At 40.7% G+C, this 14,273-nt stretch overlaps 1 protein-coding gene across 1 annotated transcript in view; it reads right to left on the bottom strand.

Annotated features, from left to right (window-relative positions):
* Nucleotides 1–3,634: 3,634 nt before the first annotated feature.
* The window catches only part of PDPK1 (3-phosphoinositide dependent protein kinase 1), a 37,357-nt gene continuing 26,718 nt past the window's right edge, over nucleotides 3,635–14,273 (bottom strand). Inside the window, exons 8-14 of the mRNA XM_077274806.1 lie at nucleotides 13,552–13,620; nucleotides 13,345–13,441; nucleotides 11,670–11,843; nucleotides 9,324–9,541; nucleotides 7,762–7,819; nucleotides 7,205–7,357; nucleotides 3,635–4,427 (exon numbers count right to left, since the gene is read on the bottom strand). Of these exons, the coding sequence (XP_077130921.1) occupies nucleotides 4,314–4,427; nucleotides 7,205–7,357; nucleotides 7,762–7,819; nucleotides 9,324–9,541; nucleotides 11,670–11,843; nucleotides 13,345–13,441; nucleotides 13,552–13,620 (883 nt within the window). The 3' untranslated portion in view covers nucleotides 3,635–4,313. The remainder of the gene's footprint in view (nucleotides 4,428–7,204; nucleotides 7,358–7,761; nucleotides 7,820–9,323; nucleotides 9,542–11,669; nucleotides 11,844–13,344; nucleotides 13,442–13,551; nucleotides 13,621–14,273) is intronic.

The following is a 14,273-nucleotide window of genomic DNA, read 5'->3' as shown; positions in this document are numbered from 1 at the left end:
ACCACCGTCAGTACATGAAAGCAGCGCCAGAACCACCGTCAGTACATGAAAGCAGCACCAGAACCGTCAGTACATGAAAGCAGCGCCAGAACCACCGTCAGTACGAGTGCAGCGCCAGAGCCACCGTCCGTACATGAAAGCAGCGCCAGAACCAGTCAGTACGAGTGCAGCACCAGAACCACCGTCAGTACATGAAAGACGCAAATATATTTGAATATGGGAAGGAGCGGCGTCACCTGGACAGCTCTGTGAGCCACACATTGTTCTGCAGGCAGCATGTGGCTCGCATGTTATGCTGTCCTGCTTATAGGTATATAGGGTCCGTACCTGGACCATGAAATCAGCCTAAGACCAGTCTCACACGTCAGGAAAAATCGGTACTGGAGTTATCCGTGAGGTCAAGTGGCACATCAGTGTGGCAGCCGTGCGCCGACTGAGTACCACACGGACTGTGCAGGAGACAGCGCTACAGTAAGCACTGTCCCCCCAGCGTGTGGTGCTGAAGCCGCCATTCATTCCTTCTCTCCAGCAGTGTTCGCTGGAGAGAAGGAATGAAAAATCAATGTTTTTTTTTATTATTTTTGTGTTTAAAATAAAGATCCTTGTCACCTGCCGCCTCCCACCCCCCCTGAGCGCCCGTCCGCTGGCATTAAAATACTCACCCAGCTCCCTCGATGCTTCCTCTCAGCGCCGCAGCTTGTCCTGTATGAGCGGTCACGTGATGCCGCTCATTACAGTGATGAATATGTGGCTCCACCTCCCATAGGGCAATGTATGACGCATCCCTTACAATGGGGCGCATATACTAATGCACAGCCTGGTGGTTTTCAACACTACATGGGGAAGAAACGCTCCGTATAGCTGAGTTTCCACATTCAGGTTTTTTTTTTTTTGTAAAAGCCAGGGGAGGATCATAAATGTAAGACTCCTTACACCCATAAATAAAAAAAACAGACGACATGTACACTTATAACCCTACATGCTTTTTATTACAAGACTAAATCGAGCATATGTGAAAAATTTCTCATTCAGTTACTACATCTAGGGGCACAAATATTTGGAAAGAACAAAAAAAAAAAATCATTAAATTATGAGAAATATGATTAAATCATTGACCAAATAGAAAATTTATATAATAAAGCCAGAAAAAAAAAAAAAAGTCGTAAAATATAGTTTACAATAATTATTCACATTCATGGCTGTACATCAATACATACAACATCGTGGCCCAGAACATGAATTCAATCCAAATAATTCATATATTAGAATTTAAATAACACAGACTGAACTAGAGGCCAAACATTTAGCCAGCAAATAACCTTATACGAGAATAAAAATACAAAAAAAAAGTGAATATCCTATCATTGCATTATTTGTTTTCATCAATTTTTTTTTTATTACTTTATTTATTTAAGCTTAGCCTGTACATCACAGTTACAGTCAGCGACAAACCAGAAAAAGAGGGAAAAAAAAAAAAAAAACTGCCACCAACCTGAAAGGAAAGCCAACTTACTATCAAGAAAATTTTTTACATTTTTTGTTTCTAAATTCCGTAACTAAAATTTCAGCAGTACTATAAACTCTGCCACCAATCGAGGCATATTGGCAGACACTGTGTTAAACCTAGACTGTGGTCTTTTAAGCGTTTTTATCCCCCCTTCCCCCACACCACCACCATCGGGCTTGTAGACAAGCTGCGTCACAGAATATAATAATTAATAAAAAAAAAATTCTAACAATTATCTATCTTCTTTTAAGGTCACTGTGCAAGTTGCATGTGCGTTCCTTATGAGCAGCATAGGCGTCAATGTTACCAGCCGTAGTATGGGGGGCGCTCAGGGTAGATCCTAAAGTAGTCTGATAGCTACGCATCCAGCTGTGGGTAATGTCAACATTAACCAGCGTTAGGATTCGGGGTCCCGCTACCGTGCCAAAAACAAAAAAAATCCAAGTACTATAGAGACCACCATTACTTCAGTGTCAGAAATCCCACCGTCAACTAGTAAGAGGGGCGGCCATGTTGGATGATGAATTACCGCTATAGAAGGCCCTTCCAAAAACAGGAAAAAGATGGATATAAGGAGCCCAAGGACAATTCTTTTTTTCTATTGATTTATATTCTGGAAGGCCAGCACAGCCGGCTGTGCTATTCATCCATGATACGCCTGTAAGACCGCTCTGTAGGCTGCTACAGGATGTCCATGGCCTTAAATAGGGTGTATGAGATTAAACCAGAGCCACTACTGTCCATTGTCTGGTACTGCAGCTCAGCCTTGTTCACTTAAAATGGGGCTTAGCTGCAATACCAGAAGCAGCCAATACACAAGAGTGGCGCTGTTTTCAGAAAAAAAAAAAATTAACAGACCTATATATATATTTTTTCTTCTTCTAATGTCATCCCGCCCCTACTGGCCACTTCTGGTATTGCAACTCAGCCTTGTTCACTTGTATGGGGCCAAGCTGCAGTACCACAAACAACCAATACACGGAAGGGGCACAGTTTATGGAAAAACAACACAGACCTTTTTAAAAATAAAAAATTTCCTCGCTTCATACATCCTCTTTAAAAGAGTAAAGGCAGGTGTCCAGGACCGAAGAACGCAGCCTCTGATGCACCGAGCACGCTAGCTGCACTCACAAGGAATCACACATCTGCCTAAACTCCATGCCAGCGAGTGGTCGTCCACCTCCATCACAACCTATTATCTTTGACTTTTTCGCCTATTTACAGAAATGTTTTGACCCCCTAAGTGGAAGTGATTCGTGAACTGATATTTTGGGGTTTGACAAGTACCGTAAATCCTTTTTTGAGAATTAAGTCTTGACTGATCTGTTGTGTGTGTGATAATATATTTTACATACACAATCTGTGGTGTATAAAATGTGCGACATTATTACATATTTTCCCATTACTAAATATAAATATACATATATATTTTTAAATATATATTATACATATATATTTTAAAAAATATATATTTTAATATGTATATATAATGCAACAAACTATTATTACACATTTATTACATTATATATACATATATTAACACATTTTATACACAACAGATTATGGGTGTGTAAAATATATATATATAAAAATATATAATATATACACACACATACATGTATATATATTTTCTATTTATGCACCAATAGTCTGCTGTGTATGATAACTATATATGTAATAAGAATATATATTTATCACACACATTGTATATACAACAGATTATGGGTGTGTAAATATGCATATATCTCAAATTAAAAGAAAGCAATAATATACATGGGTTTAAATAGCAGCAGGCAGATATAATGGTACAACATCTCTCTGTGGGTATATGTTACTGTAGTCAGTAGAACAGTCTTTAGCATTCCTATATTTCTCTTCTTATAAACTACCACCCCCCCCAAAAAAAAAATATGGAAAAAAAATAAAAAAAATGGCTGGCCTCTTAAAATCCAATATGGTGCCAAGAGATCTCCTTTTCGATTGGTCTTGCAGCAGTCGGGAGCTCTACGGCTACATCAGGACGCACTTTGAGACCGAAGATAAAATCTAGGATATAGGATTTTCTTCTTTACAATTTTATATTTATCTCTATATATATGTATAAATAAAATGTATGATGATATATTCAGTGCTACGGCCGACACTTGGTTTTCTTCCCCGGCTTCTCATTATCTCTAAGTCTGTGTGGTGCACAGTTCATGTACTAAAGTAGAAGTACCACCTAAGACGAGAAGATCTGGAAGCAACGTGTCTGACCTTATCGAATGCACTATGAACGGAAGTAAGAGTCGATCCCTTGGATGGAGCCGAGGCTGCGCCTTATCACTTCCATACTGGTCAGCTCCCCTGATCAGACTAGCTCACTGCCAAATACCAAGAAACGAAAAAAAAAAAAAAATAGGCAAGATGAAGGTCCCACGGACTACTGTGTATGAGATTCTCACATGTGCACGAGTACAATGATCTGTGAGGTTTTTTTCTACCGACTGTACGTTAAGCTGGCATAGCGAGGCCTACCCACTAGGTTGCAGAAGATATAGAGCTGGTGTGCACAAAAGCAGAAGAAAAGAAAAAAAAATTAATCACCACAGCAACGATATGCATGTCGTAACTCAACAGAAGCACAGAGAAGAAGCGAGGTGAACCCTGGACTCCATGACGGTCCACGTGGAGGTGTCCTGCGGTGGAGATGGCGGCTCGGGGAGTGGAGAAGGGTCGCTCTTCTGTTCTGCTATGTAAAGCTCATCTGTTGAATCCGGGACTCTAGCAGCACGAGGGAAGCTTGCGACACGTGGAAGAGACATCGCTATTTGCTGCTGTTCTGGTGATTCTGGTATCTGTGCCGCCAAACTTCCTGGATCTTTTTGCACCATTTGTGTGCGTTTCCGCTAGGGTCCATCAGGTAATATGTTCGGTTAGGCTGCGGAGGGAAGATGGAAATGTTAGGAGAGGAAAACCCGGCCTGTGGCCAACAAACTCATACAGACCCTCATGGTAATAGTCATTTGGCCACTAAGGTTCATGGACTAACTCAGACCCTATTTGTTCGCATAGGCGTTATCTGAGCATGCTCTACTCTAGAAAAAGATCATTGTACAGGAGCAGGAGAGCTGTAATATCAGTACTGGGAATGGTGGATCCTGTGTTACCCACTGTATGTACAGGAGGCATCAGTCACTGTAATACTGTCTATGATTACAATGCTGAAAACCCATCTATACAGAACAGGAAGTGTCGGTCTAGTAGAAGACCTAGTTGCCAGATTGAAAATTGCAAAATGTATTTACTTATATAGATAGTGATATGGAGAATAATAATAAAAAATTAACATCTAAACCCGACTTTAACACAAGTGAAGGGGGCGCATTGTGGCTTCAGCTTCTTGGTTGGAGGGGCGGTGGTACACACAATAGACGCTAGGGAATCTGCCCGTGAGGTCCAGGTCTATGACCACATTGGTTTTCAGGATGGACAGTAACCAAAATTATGCGCAACTATTGCCATAGGAATCTATTGAGACGAACACAGGCTGCCACTTATAGCAGCCACACACACTATACAGGACTTATTGAAGAAATCCGCTTCTTTCTCCTCCAGGACTGATGTTTCACTCTCAATTCACTGGTAAAATCTGTATTCAGTGAAGACAAACACAAACTGTCATCTCCGATCTCAGTAATGGGAAAACCTGTCTGCGCTGAAAACGGATTTTACCTTTGAATTGAACATGAGTGATCAGTCCAGGAGGAAAAAGCAGCAAATTTATCTAATGACATACGCTATAAAGTTTCTTGTTTTCACCTGTTCTATTAATTTACAGTGATAAAAAAAAAAAGATTAAATGACGGTTGCTCTTTAAGGCTTTAGTCTCAGTGTCTGTGTCACACAACATGATTGCTCAGATTTCCAGCAGTTTACTGCAAATTGCAGAACAATACTGGGGTTACCAAGATCTGGCAGCAAAAAAAAAAAAAAAATCAATCCCGGCCAGGTTACAAGAGAATCCTGACATTTACCGTGAATCGCCATGTAGCCTTAAATTCTACACAATGTTCCAAATTATTATGCAAATGACATTTTTCTCAGATTTTCCAAAATGGTCGGTGCAAATGACAGTCTGTCTAATAAAAGTCATCACCCGTTAGATTATACATCTAATTTTATTAAAGAAACCTCCCAATGATAACAGTATAGTCTCCAAAATGAATAAAAACTCACAATGCACTGGTCCAAATTATTAGGCACAGTAGAATTTCTAAACATTTGATATGTTTTAAAGAACTGAAAATGCTCATTTGTGGAATTTGCAGCATTATGAGGTCACATTAACTGAACAAAAAAGCTATTTAACTCCAAAACATCCTAACGGGCCAAGTTACATGTTAACATAGGAACCTTTCTTTGATATCACCTTCACAATTCTTGCATCCAATGAACTTGTGTTTGGAGAGTTTCTGCTTATATTTATTTGCATGAAGTCAGAATCGCCTCCCAGAGCTGCTGTTTTGATGTGAACGGCCTCCCACCCTCATAGATCTTTTGCTTCATGATACTCCAAAGGTTCTCTATAGGGTTGAGGTCAGGAGAAGATGGTGGCCACACCATGAGTTTATCTCCTTTTATGCCCATAGCAGCCAATGACTCAGAGGTATTCTTTGCAGCATGAAGATGATTTTGTTCCTGAAGGCACATTTCTCCTTTTTAGACCATGGAAGAAAGTTGTCAGTCAGAAACTCTATATACTTTGCAGAGGTCACTTTCACACCTTCAGGAACCTTAAAGGCCCTACCAGCTGGTTCCCCATGATTCTGGCCCAAAACATGACTCCTCCACCTCCTTGCTGACGTCGCAGCCTTGTTGGGACATGGTGGCCATCCACCAACCATCCACTATTCCATCCATCTGGACCATTTAGGGTTATTCGACACTCATCATTAAACAAACAAGACTGTTTGAAAATTAGTCTTCATGTATGTGTGGGCCCAATACAACCATTTCTGCTTGTGAACACTGTTTAGGGGTGGCCGAATAGTAGGTTTATGCACCACAGCAAGCCTTTGAAGGATCCTACACCTTGAGGTTCGAGGGACTCCAGAGGCACCAGCAGCTTCAAATAACTGTTTGCTGCTTTGTAATGGTATTTTGGCAGCTGCTCGCTTAATCCAATGAATTTGTGTGGCAGAAACCTTCCTCATTATGCCTTTATCTGCATGAACTCTGTCTGTGCTCTGTTTCAGTCACAAATCTCTTCACAGTATGATGATTACTCTTAAGTTTTTCGTGAAATTTCTAATGTTTTCATACCATATCCAAGGCATTGCACTATTTAACACTTTTCAGCAGCAGAGAGATCCTTTTTCTTTCCCATGTTACTTGAAACCTGTGGCCTGCTTAATAATGTGGAACATCGTTTTTAAGTAGTTTTCCTTTAATTAGAATCACCTGGTAAACTAATTATCACATGTTTAAGATAGATTTCAGTGATCCATTGAGCCCTGAGACACAATACCATCCACGAGTTTATTTGAAAAACAAAACAATTAAATCTTTATGCCACTTAAATCCAATTTGCATAATAATTTGTAACACAGTGTAGACACGTGAACCCCTCGGACTCAAGACACGCGGCAATATTCCCGGGAGTATACACAGTCATACAACTGATTGACCAATGATGGCAAAACGCTGTATACTTACAGTATGAACAAAAAAGGTTTTGAAATTCTTTGCTTCTGGGCGCAGCTCCTGTGACCACGGGATTTCTCCTTTTAGGACTTTATTTACTGGATCCACATAATAAAGGTGCGGGCCTTCTGTAAGAAGAAGCTGACGTCGGCGAGCAAACAAGCCCTGCGAGAGAAAACACGTGAGGGGAAACGTCGCAGTGGGACCAAGATACACATATATACATCTAAACAAAAAAAAAAATCTATAATAATAATAATAATAATAATAAACAACATACACACATTATATTTAATATGTATATATATTTTGTATAAAAAAACTGTATGCATTAATATACAAAAAAATTATATATAAATATTATTATTATTATAATTAATAATATATATAATAATAAATATATATAATAATAATAAATATATATAATAATAATAAATATATATAATAATAATAAATATATATAATAATAAATATATATAAATTATATATATATATATATATATATATATATATATATATATTTATTTTGTTTATCTATTATGACACATAGCGATCGCATTAACGTCTACCTTTCTTTTATCAACTGGACCCATTTTCAGTATTAAATTGTTTTCCACAAACTGGTGCCTGTAAGGAAGAAGAATAGTCATCACTGCCGCTAATCAGAAACATCATATAAAGCATGTGGAAGGGGCTACACCACATTGACGGTAAAACCTTACACTTCAGTAATGCACGAATGAACATGTTGCAGATGCAGCACTTCATCCCAAATCGCAAGGATGGGTAGCTGGGGCCTGTACTGGAAAAGCTAGGGCGTGATCTGCAGATACTTTTTCCAGCACCATGTCACAGTAGCACGCTTATTTAATTATTATTTGTAATCAATAAAGTGGACAACCACCCCTGTAAGCACGCACCGTTACACTGCAGCCTCCTGAGCCAAATCCAGGAGTGGATCCAAAAAGAGGGAAATGTATTCAGAAAAATAGAGAGACTTCTCTCTTTTGCATCCATGTCCACGAAAGCAAAAAAAAACAAACTGAAGAACTGCAAGTGTGATTCCAGCCGAAGAACACGTCTTGTCGACACCAGGGTACCCGCATAGTTCTGGAAGCTGCTTTAGGAAAACTCAGGCAGGCGTGTTTCTAGAAGTGACTTCTCTGTTATTTTTGTGGAGCCTTTTCTGCCAGAGGTTTTTTTTTTTTTTTTTATATCAACAGTTTTTACTTTTTCGGCTTCAGGTTGGGAAAACCCAGAAAATGACGCCGTATGCAAATACCCAAGAATGTGTTCACATCTAGTCGGTTTTTTTTTGCTGAGTTTTTTTAGCAGAAACTCCCCCCAAAAAACACCAGTTTTGATTGGAAAGTTGAAGAGTTTCTGCTTTGAAAACAAAGCAAAAAAAAATCTCTGAACACACTGAGTCTTTTTACAGAGTTTTTGGAGTAGAAAATTAGCAGAACCTCTCATATTCTGCTCCAGAAAGACTTTCTGTGCACATACTCTAAGGGTGTTTGCACACTGAGTGGTTGTCGCTGCAAAAATGAAAAGTTTTGCCGCTTTTTGACAAAGAATTAAAGGGCTTTTTATATTGTTTTTGAGGAAAAAAATGAGTGAAATATTAATATATACATTTTTTTTTTTTTATAGTAATCTTTGTGTACTCACCGTAAAATCCTTTTCTCCGAGCCATTCATTGGGGGACACAGCACACGGTCTGTGTCCCCCAATGAGGTGAAGGAGAAATGTCTTTGTAACAGCCTTAATGACATTGTCTGGTTTAGAAAACCTATTAAGCAAATTCCCAACTGGTGAATTCATACTTAATGGATCTATAATCCTGAGAGTAAATGGCCCTGGAGCCCTCACCACATCCATGAATTACATGGACAGCCCATTAACTTCAAATGAACGCTTTGTAATACTTATTTTCCCCTGCGGAGGCGCTGCAGGGAAATTGAGTAGTTACTGCACAGATCTCACTTCTGATTACATGTTTGGCACATGGCTAGGATGTCACTTCATGATCCGGTGTATGAGGGGGTCGGTGCTGGTGTTTCCCTCAGTATAGTGGTGCCCCCCGGCTGCATCCACCTGAATGTCCACCGCCACATATTTCCACACTCACCATTGGTTTCCACCAACTTGTTTCTCTAGCAGAAGCCGCTTCTCCTCCTCTGAGAACTGGAGATCAAGCTCGAAAGAGTTATTATCCAGGTCGTGAATGTACTGTTCAATGTTACTACCGGATCTCTGCGGCTGAACCGGTTCTGGGATGGACAGAGCCTGGGAGGACACGGAGGAGGCAACCTGCATCCCCCCAAACTGACTCAAGAGGTCGTCATACTGGAAAAAGAAGAGGAGAAGACGGACGCAAGAGTTTATAGGTCATTTACATTAAAATCCACTTTTACACCATCAATATCAAATGTGGAGAAGTGAAGTCATATGAAAACTGTATGATGGGAGAACTGGCATGTACAACGCATGTATGGCCGATAAGGTCATGGTTTGTTATTTTAGGTATTTAAGAGGGTTTGGGATCCAGTGGAAAACCCCAATAACTGTATGGGGACCAGATCCATTTTCTGCTTTGAGTAATTCTTCTTTATTAGTAGATGCATGACGCTGTTTTTCGTAGGACGACAATATTTAACGGGATTAAACAGCGTTTCTGCCACAGTCATTGGAGCAAACCAGCACCTGTGTATTACAGCCGATGCCCCGCTCCTGCAATCTCATCCCGTGCCATTGTACAGTGACCCGGACCACCTCACTCTTTAGGTTGCTCACAGAGGTCGTCATGGTGTGAAGGACAACACATATTACAAGAGACAACCACAACATAAAGCTTGTACGGTATCTGAAGAGATCACGTCATCAGAAATAACCTATGGTTTCATTCGGGTTTAAAAAAACAAAATGTAATAGGGATATGAAAAATAAGGTATTAAACAATACAAATAAAAAAAGGCAGCACGGTGGCTCAGTGGTTAGCACTGCAGCCTTGCAGCGCTCGAGTCCTGGGTTCCAATCCCACCAAGGACAACATCTGAAAGAAGTTTGTAAGTTCTCCCTGTGTTTGGTGGGTTTCCTCCGGGTTCTCCGGTTTCCTCCCACATTCCAAAGACATACTGATAGGGAATTTAGGTTGTGAGCCCCATCGGGGACAGCGATGATAATGTGTGTAACCAGTAAAGCGCTGCGGAATATGTTAGCGCTATATAAAAATAAAGATTATTTATTTAAAATGGTGCAATTTTCAGCGGCTCACTAGGCAGAAATCAGACTCCTGCTCCCTGCTTTTTATATGGATGGTAGCAGCAATAGACTGAAACAGACCCTATATGTTTGTAAAGAAGCAGAACATGAGCATGCTCAAATCTGGGCACAGGTCGTTGTGAGGAGGTGAGATGTGACAACACCTATTGTGAATGGTGGATCCTGTGTTATCTACTGTATATAGAGGTCTTATCAGTCATTGTACAGGAGGAGGAGGTGAGCTGTGACATCACCTATTGTGAATGGTGGATCCTGTGTTATCTACTGTATATAGAGGTGTTATCAGTCATTGTACAGGGGGAGGAGGTGAGCTGTGACATCTATTGTGAATGGTGGATCCTGTGTTATCTACTGTATATAGAGGTGTTATCAGTCATTATACAGGAGGAGGAGGTGAGCTGTGACATCACCTATTGTGAATGGTGGATCCTGTGTTATCTACTGTATATAGAGGTGTTATCAGTCATTGTACAGGGGGAGGAGGTGAGCTGTGACATCACCTATTGTGAATGGTGGATCCTGTGTTATCTACTGTATATAGAGGTGTTATCAGTCATTATACAGGAGGAGGTGAGCTGTGATATCACCTATTGTGAATGGTGGATCCTGTGTTATCTACTGTATATAGAGGTGTTATCAGTCATTGTACAGGGGGAGGAGGTGAGCTGTGACATCACCTATTGTGAATGGTGGATCCTGTGTTATCTACTGTATATAGAGGTGTTATCAGTCATTATACAGGAGGAGGTGAGCTGTGATACTATCTATTGTGAATGGTGGATCTTTTGTTATAGCTTATGGAGATATTGATAAAGTTCATGTTTAAGGCAAAGTGAAAAATTAACCGTGAACATTACTAGAGGAGGGGTGCTAAGGACAGGTTTCCAAACCATACAGATTATTAGTAAGAGACCTAGCACTCAAACGTTTCGGTCAATTGTGACCATCAGTTACTACAAAAACACAAACATCTGTGTAGGTATATATGCCAGAAAAAAAATGATAAACTAAACAATAACAGTAACATAAGTATATACAAAGAACATAGCAATACATGTAAGGTCATAACATCACATAGCAATATACTGGCAAAGCCCCCTTCCGTAGAAATATATGGAACGTGATCTACTCAATCAGTGCTACAATTCCTTGTGTTCTGCTCAGGAAGTAAATAATATCTGAAATCACCTACATTTCCATAAAACTCTTCATCATCTTCGGCCATGGCGGGCAGGTACGCTGTGAGTTTAGGAGGGTTCTGAAGGTGCAGGTCTTGCCACGTGATGCCATCGAAGAACGAATGAGCCTTTAGGGGACCGTATCCTCCCATCTCCTCACAGCCTAATCGTTTGGTGGGGTCCAGGACCTATTAAATTAAATAACCCCATATTATTCTGCCATGTCAGGATAAGATTATTGCAGGGCTGAATTTGTCACTTAGGCTCTCCTCCGTAATTCTCCGACTTATTCACTTTTTCAAGTACAGAATTGTCAGATGCAATTTTAAGTTGTTTATTCACCAGTAATTGTGTTTGTTTTAGGTATATTTTTTGTACCTAATCACATACATTGGGTCAATTTTCATAATCTGTTGAATTCCCTTCTCTAATATCTCAACCCCTTTAAAAACAAACAATTTCTTCATCTTGTGATCAAGTTGGACAAGATCTTTTTTTGTCTTCATTGACTTCTACTGGCCGTTTTCACTGCATTTTCTTAAACAAAACTGCAACTCTGCACGTGTCAGATGTAAAAATGGGCTGTATTAAATGGAATCTGTCCAAAGGTTTTTTACTATGAAATTTGAGAGCAGCACGACGTAAGGCGAAACTCTGATTCCAGCGATGTGTCACTTATTAGGCTGTGCATTGCTGTAATAAAATCAGTGTTTTATCAGCAGGAGATTATCACTAGAGGACTAGGTGTCTCGTGCCTGCTGGTCCAACCACACCCTCACCACTGATTGGCAGCATTCTGCCAATCAGTGATGTAGGCGGGGTTATACACACCTCAGTATTCCGAGCTCTGTTAAATATGCTGCAGAGAAAACTGTGATAGTTTCTAGGGTGCAGCAGTTGTGATACATTGCTGGAATCAGGGTCTATATCCCTACATGATGCTGCTGTCAGATAACATAAAAAACCTGCTGACGGATTTAACTATATTAATAGTCAGTATGATATCGGATTTGTGGACACTTGCTGAAAAGGGGTTGTCTGGCCTCAAGATACTGATGACTTATCCTTGAGGCAGGTCATCAATATCAAATTAGTGGCTGTCCAACTCCCCCCATTAATCAGTTGTTATAAGCTCCTGTGCAGCGCCGTTCAGTATGTAGAAGTTGCTGATGGGTGCTGCAGATTAGCTCCTAGTCTCTTGAATGGATGTGGTGCTGCTGTACCTGGCGGCGGCTACTACACATTGCACGGAGTTGCGCAGGAGATCAGTAGGGGTGCAAAGTGTCAAGAAAAAAAACCCCTCCCAAATTTGATATTCATGATGGGTCCTCCTATATCTCTTCATCAGACAACACCTATAAACAGACCAATATCAAACAGAAATATCGTTGTCAATAAATCTTTAATAAGTTCATTTAACTAATAAATATTAAATCTCTTATCGATCGCCCAGAGTCAGTATTTGTGTGTTAGAATGATGCTACCGGTTCTATTTCAATGATATTTGTATGGGTGCCCTGGTTTCTTCGGACGCCCTCTTAGCAGATGCACACATCCGTGTGTATAGTCCTTCATGCAATGTTTGGGTCTGTGCATTGTTTTCCATACTTGGACCTAGACACATGGATGTGTGAATTGAGCCGTCCATCTGCCTAGAGGGGGAAAAAAAAAAAAAAAAAATGGACATACCAGAAGTTTTTCTACAAGGTCTTTAGCTCTGGGGAAGAACTTTTCGGGGAAGTCATACTCCAGCTTTATTATCTTCTGAAATATAAGGTATTCATTGCTGCGATAGAGAACACAAAGCCGATGAGAAACGGTCATTTTGCACAATCTCATAACTCCAAAATGTGAGCGGCGCTCCTTCTCTCCACCTTAGATAAGTGACTCACTTACCCAGCTCGGAACGGCGGCAATCCGGCTACTAATTGATAGATAATGCAACCCAACGCCCACAGGTCAGAACTGGAGAAAGAAAAAAGAAAGAGTCAACCGCAATGCAAGCTTAGAATAAACATGTCACACTGATATAACTGCAGTCAGTAAAGGCTGTGCCCCTATAGTCAGCATCACACGGAAAACAGCGGGTAACAGCCAAGCTTCGCCGTCCTAGGTGTCCGGCGGGCAGGGAGCTTTACTATGAAAATGTCATTTTTTACTTCCCAGGAGGACAAGCGTGATTGGAATATGTGCTCAGTAAGTGTATGAGCCTTTAATGTTATTAGGTCCAGCGGCTCAGATACCCCTTCCCCCTTTGACGGCTTTTGTTGGGGATACCCTCTGGAGTTTGCTCATATCCTCGGCAGCATTGGTCCTGACATGGGTAACTCCCCGGTGGATTATTGCCCACACCATTCTCCTTATGCGTTTCCTCCGGGTTGTCAGGGCAGATACCGCAGTTTGGACACAATTGCATGGCATATAGGGAGTCACGCGGCACAAAAAGACTGTTCAAACCAAGCACTGAACCTTGCAGGGGACATACCCCTAACAAAAATCATAAGTGCCCAAATTCATTGCTGTGCTTGCCAGAAATTGGGCAATTTTGGACTATGCTAATGTGGTGCTCAGCCTTGGTGTGGCCGAGCAGTTCAGTGCACCATCCCACCTATATCCCC

The sequence above is a fragment of the Ranitomeya variabilis genome, chromosome 7, assembly GCF_051348905.1.
Source record: "Ranitomeya variabilis isolate aRanVar5 chromosome 7, aRanVar5.hap1, whole genome shotgun sequence".
NCBI classification, from domain to species: domain Eukaryota; kingdom Metazoa; phylum Chordata; class Amphibia; order Anura; family Dendrobatidae; genus Ranitomeya; species Ranitomeya variabilis.
This window is presented reverse-complemented; position numbering and strand designations above follow the sequence as displayed.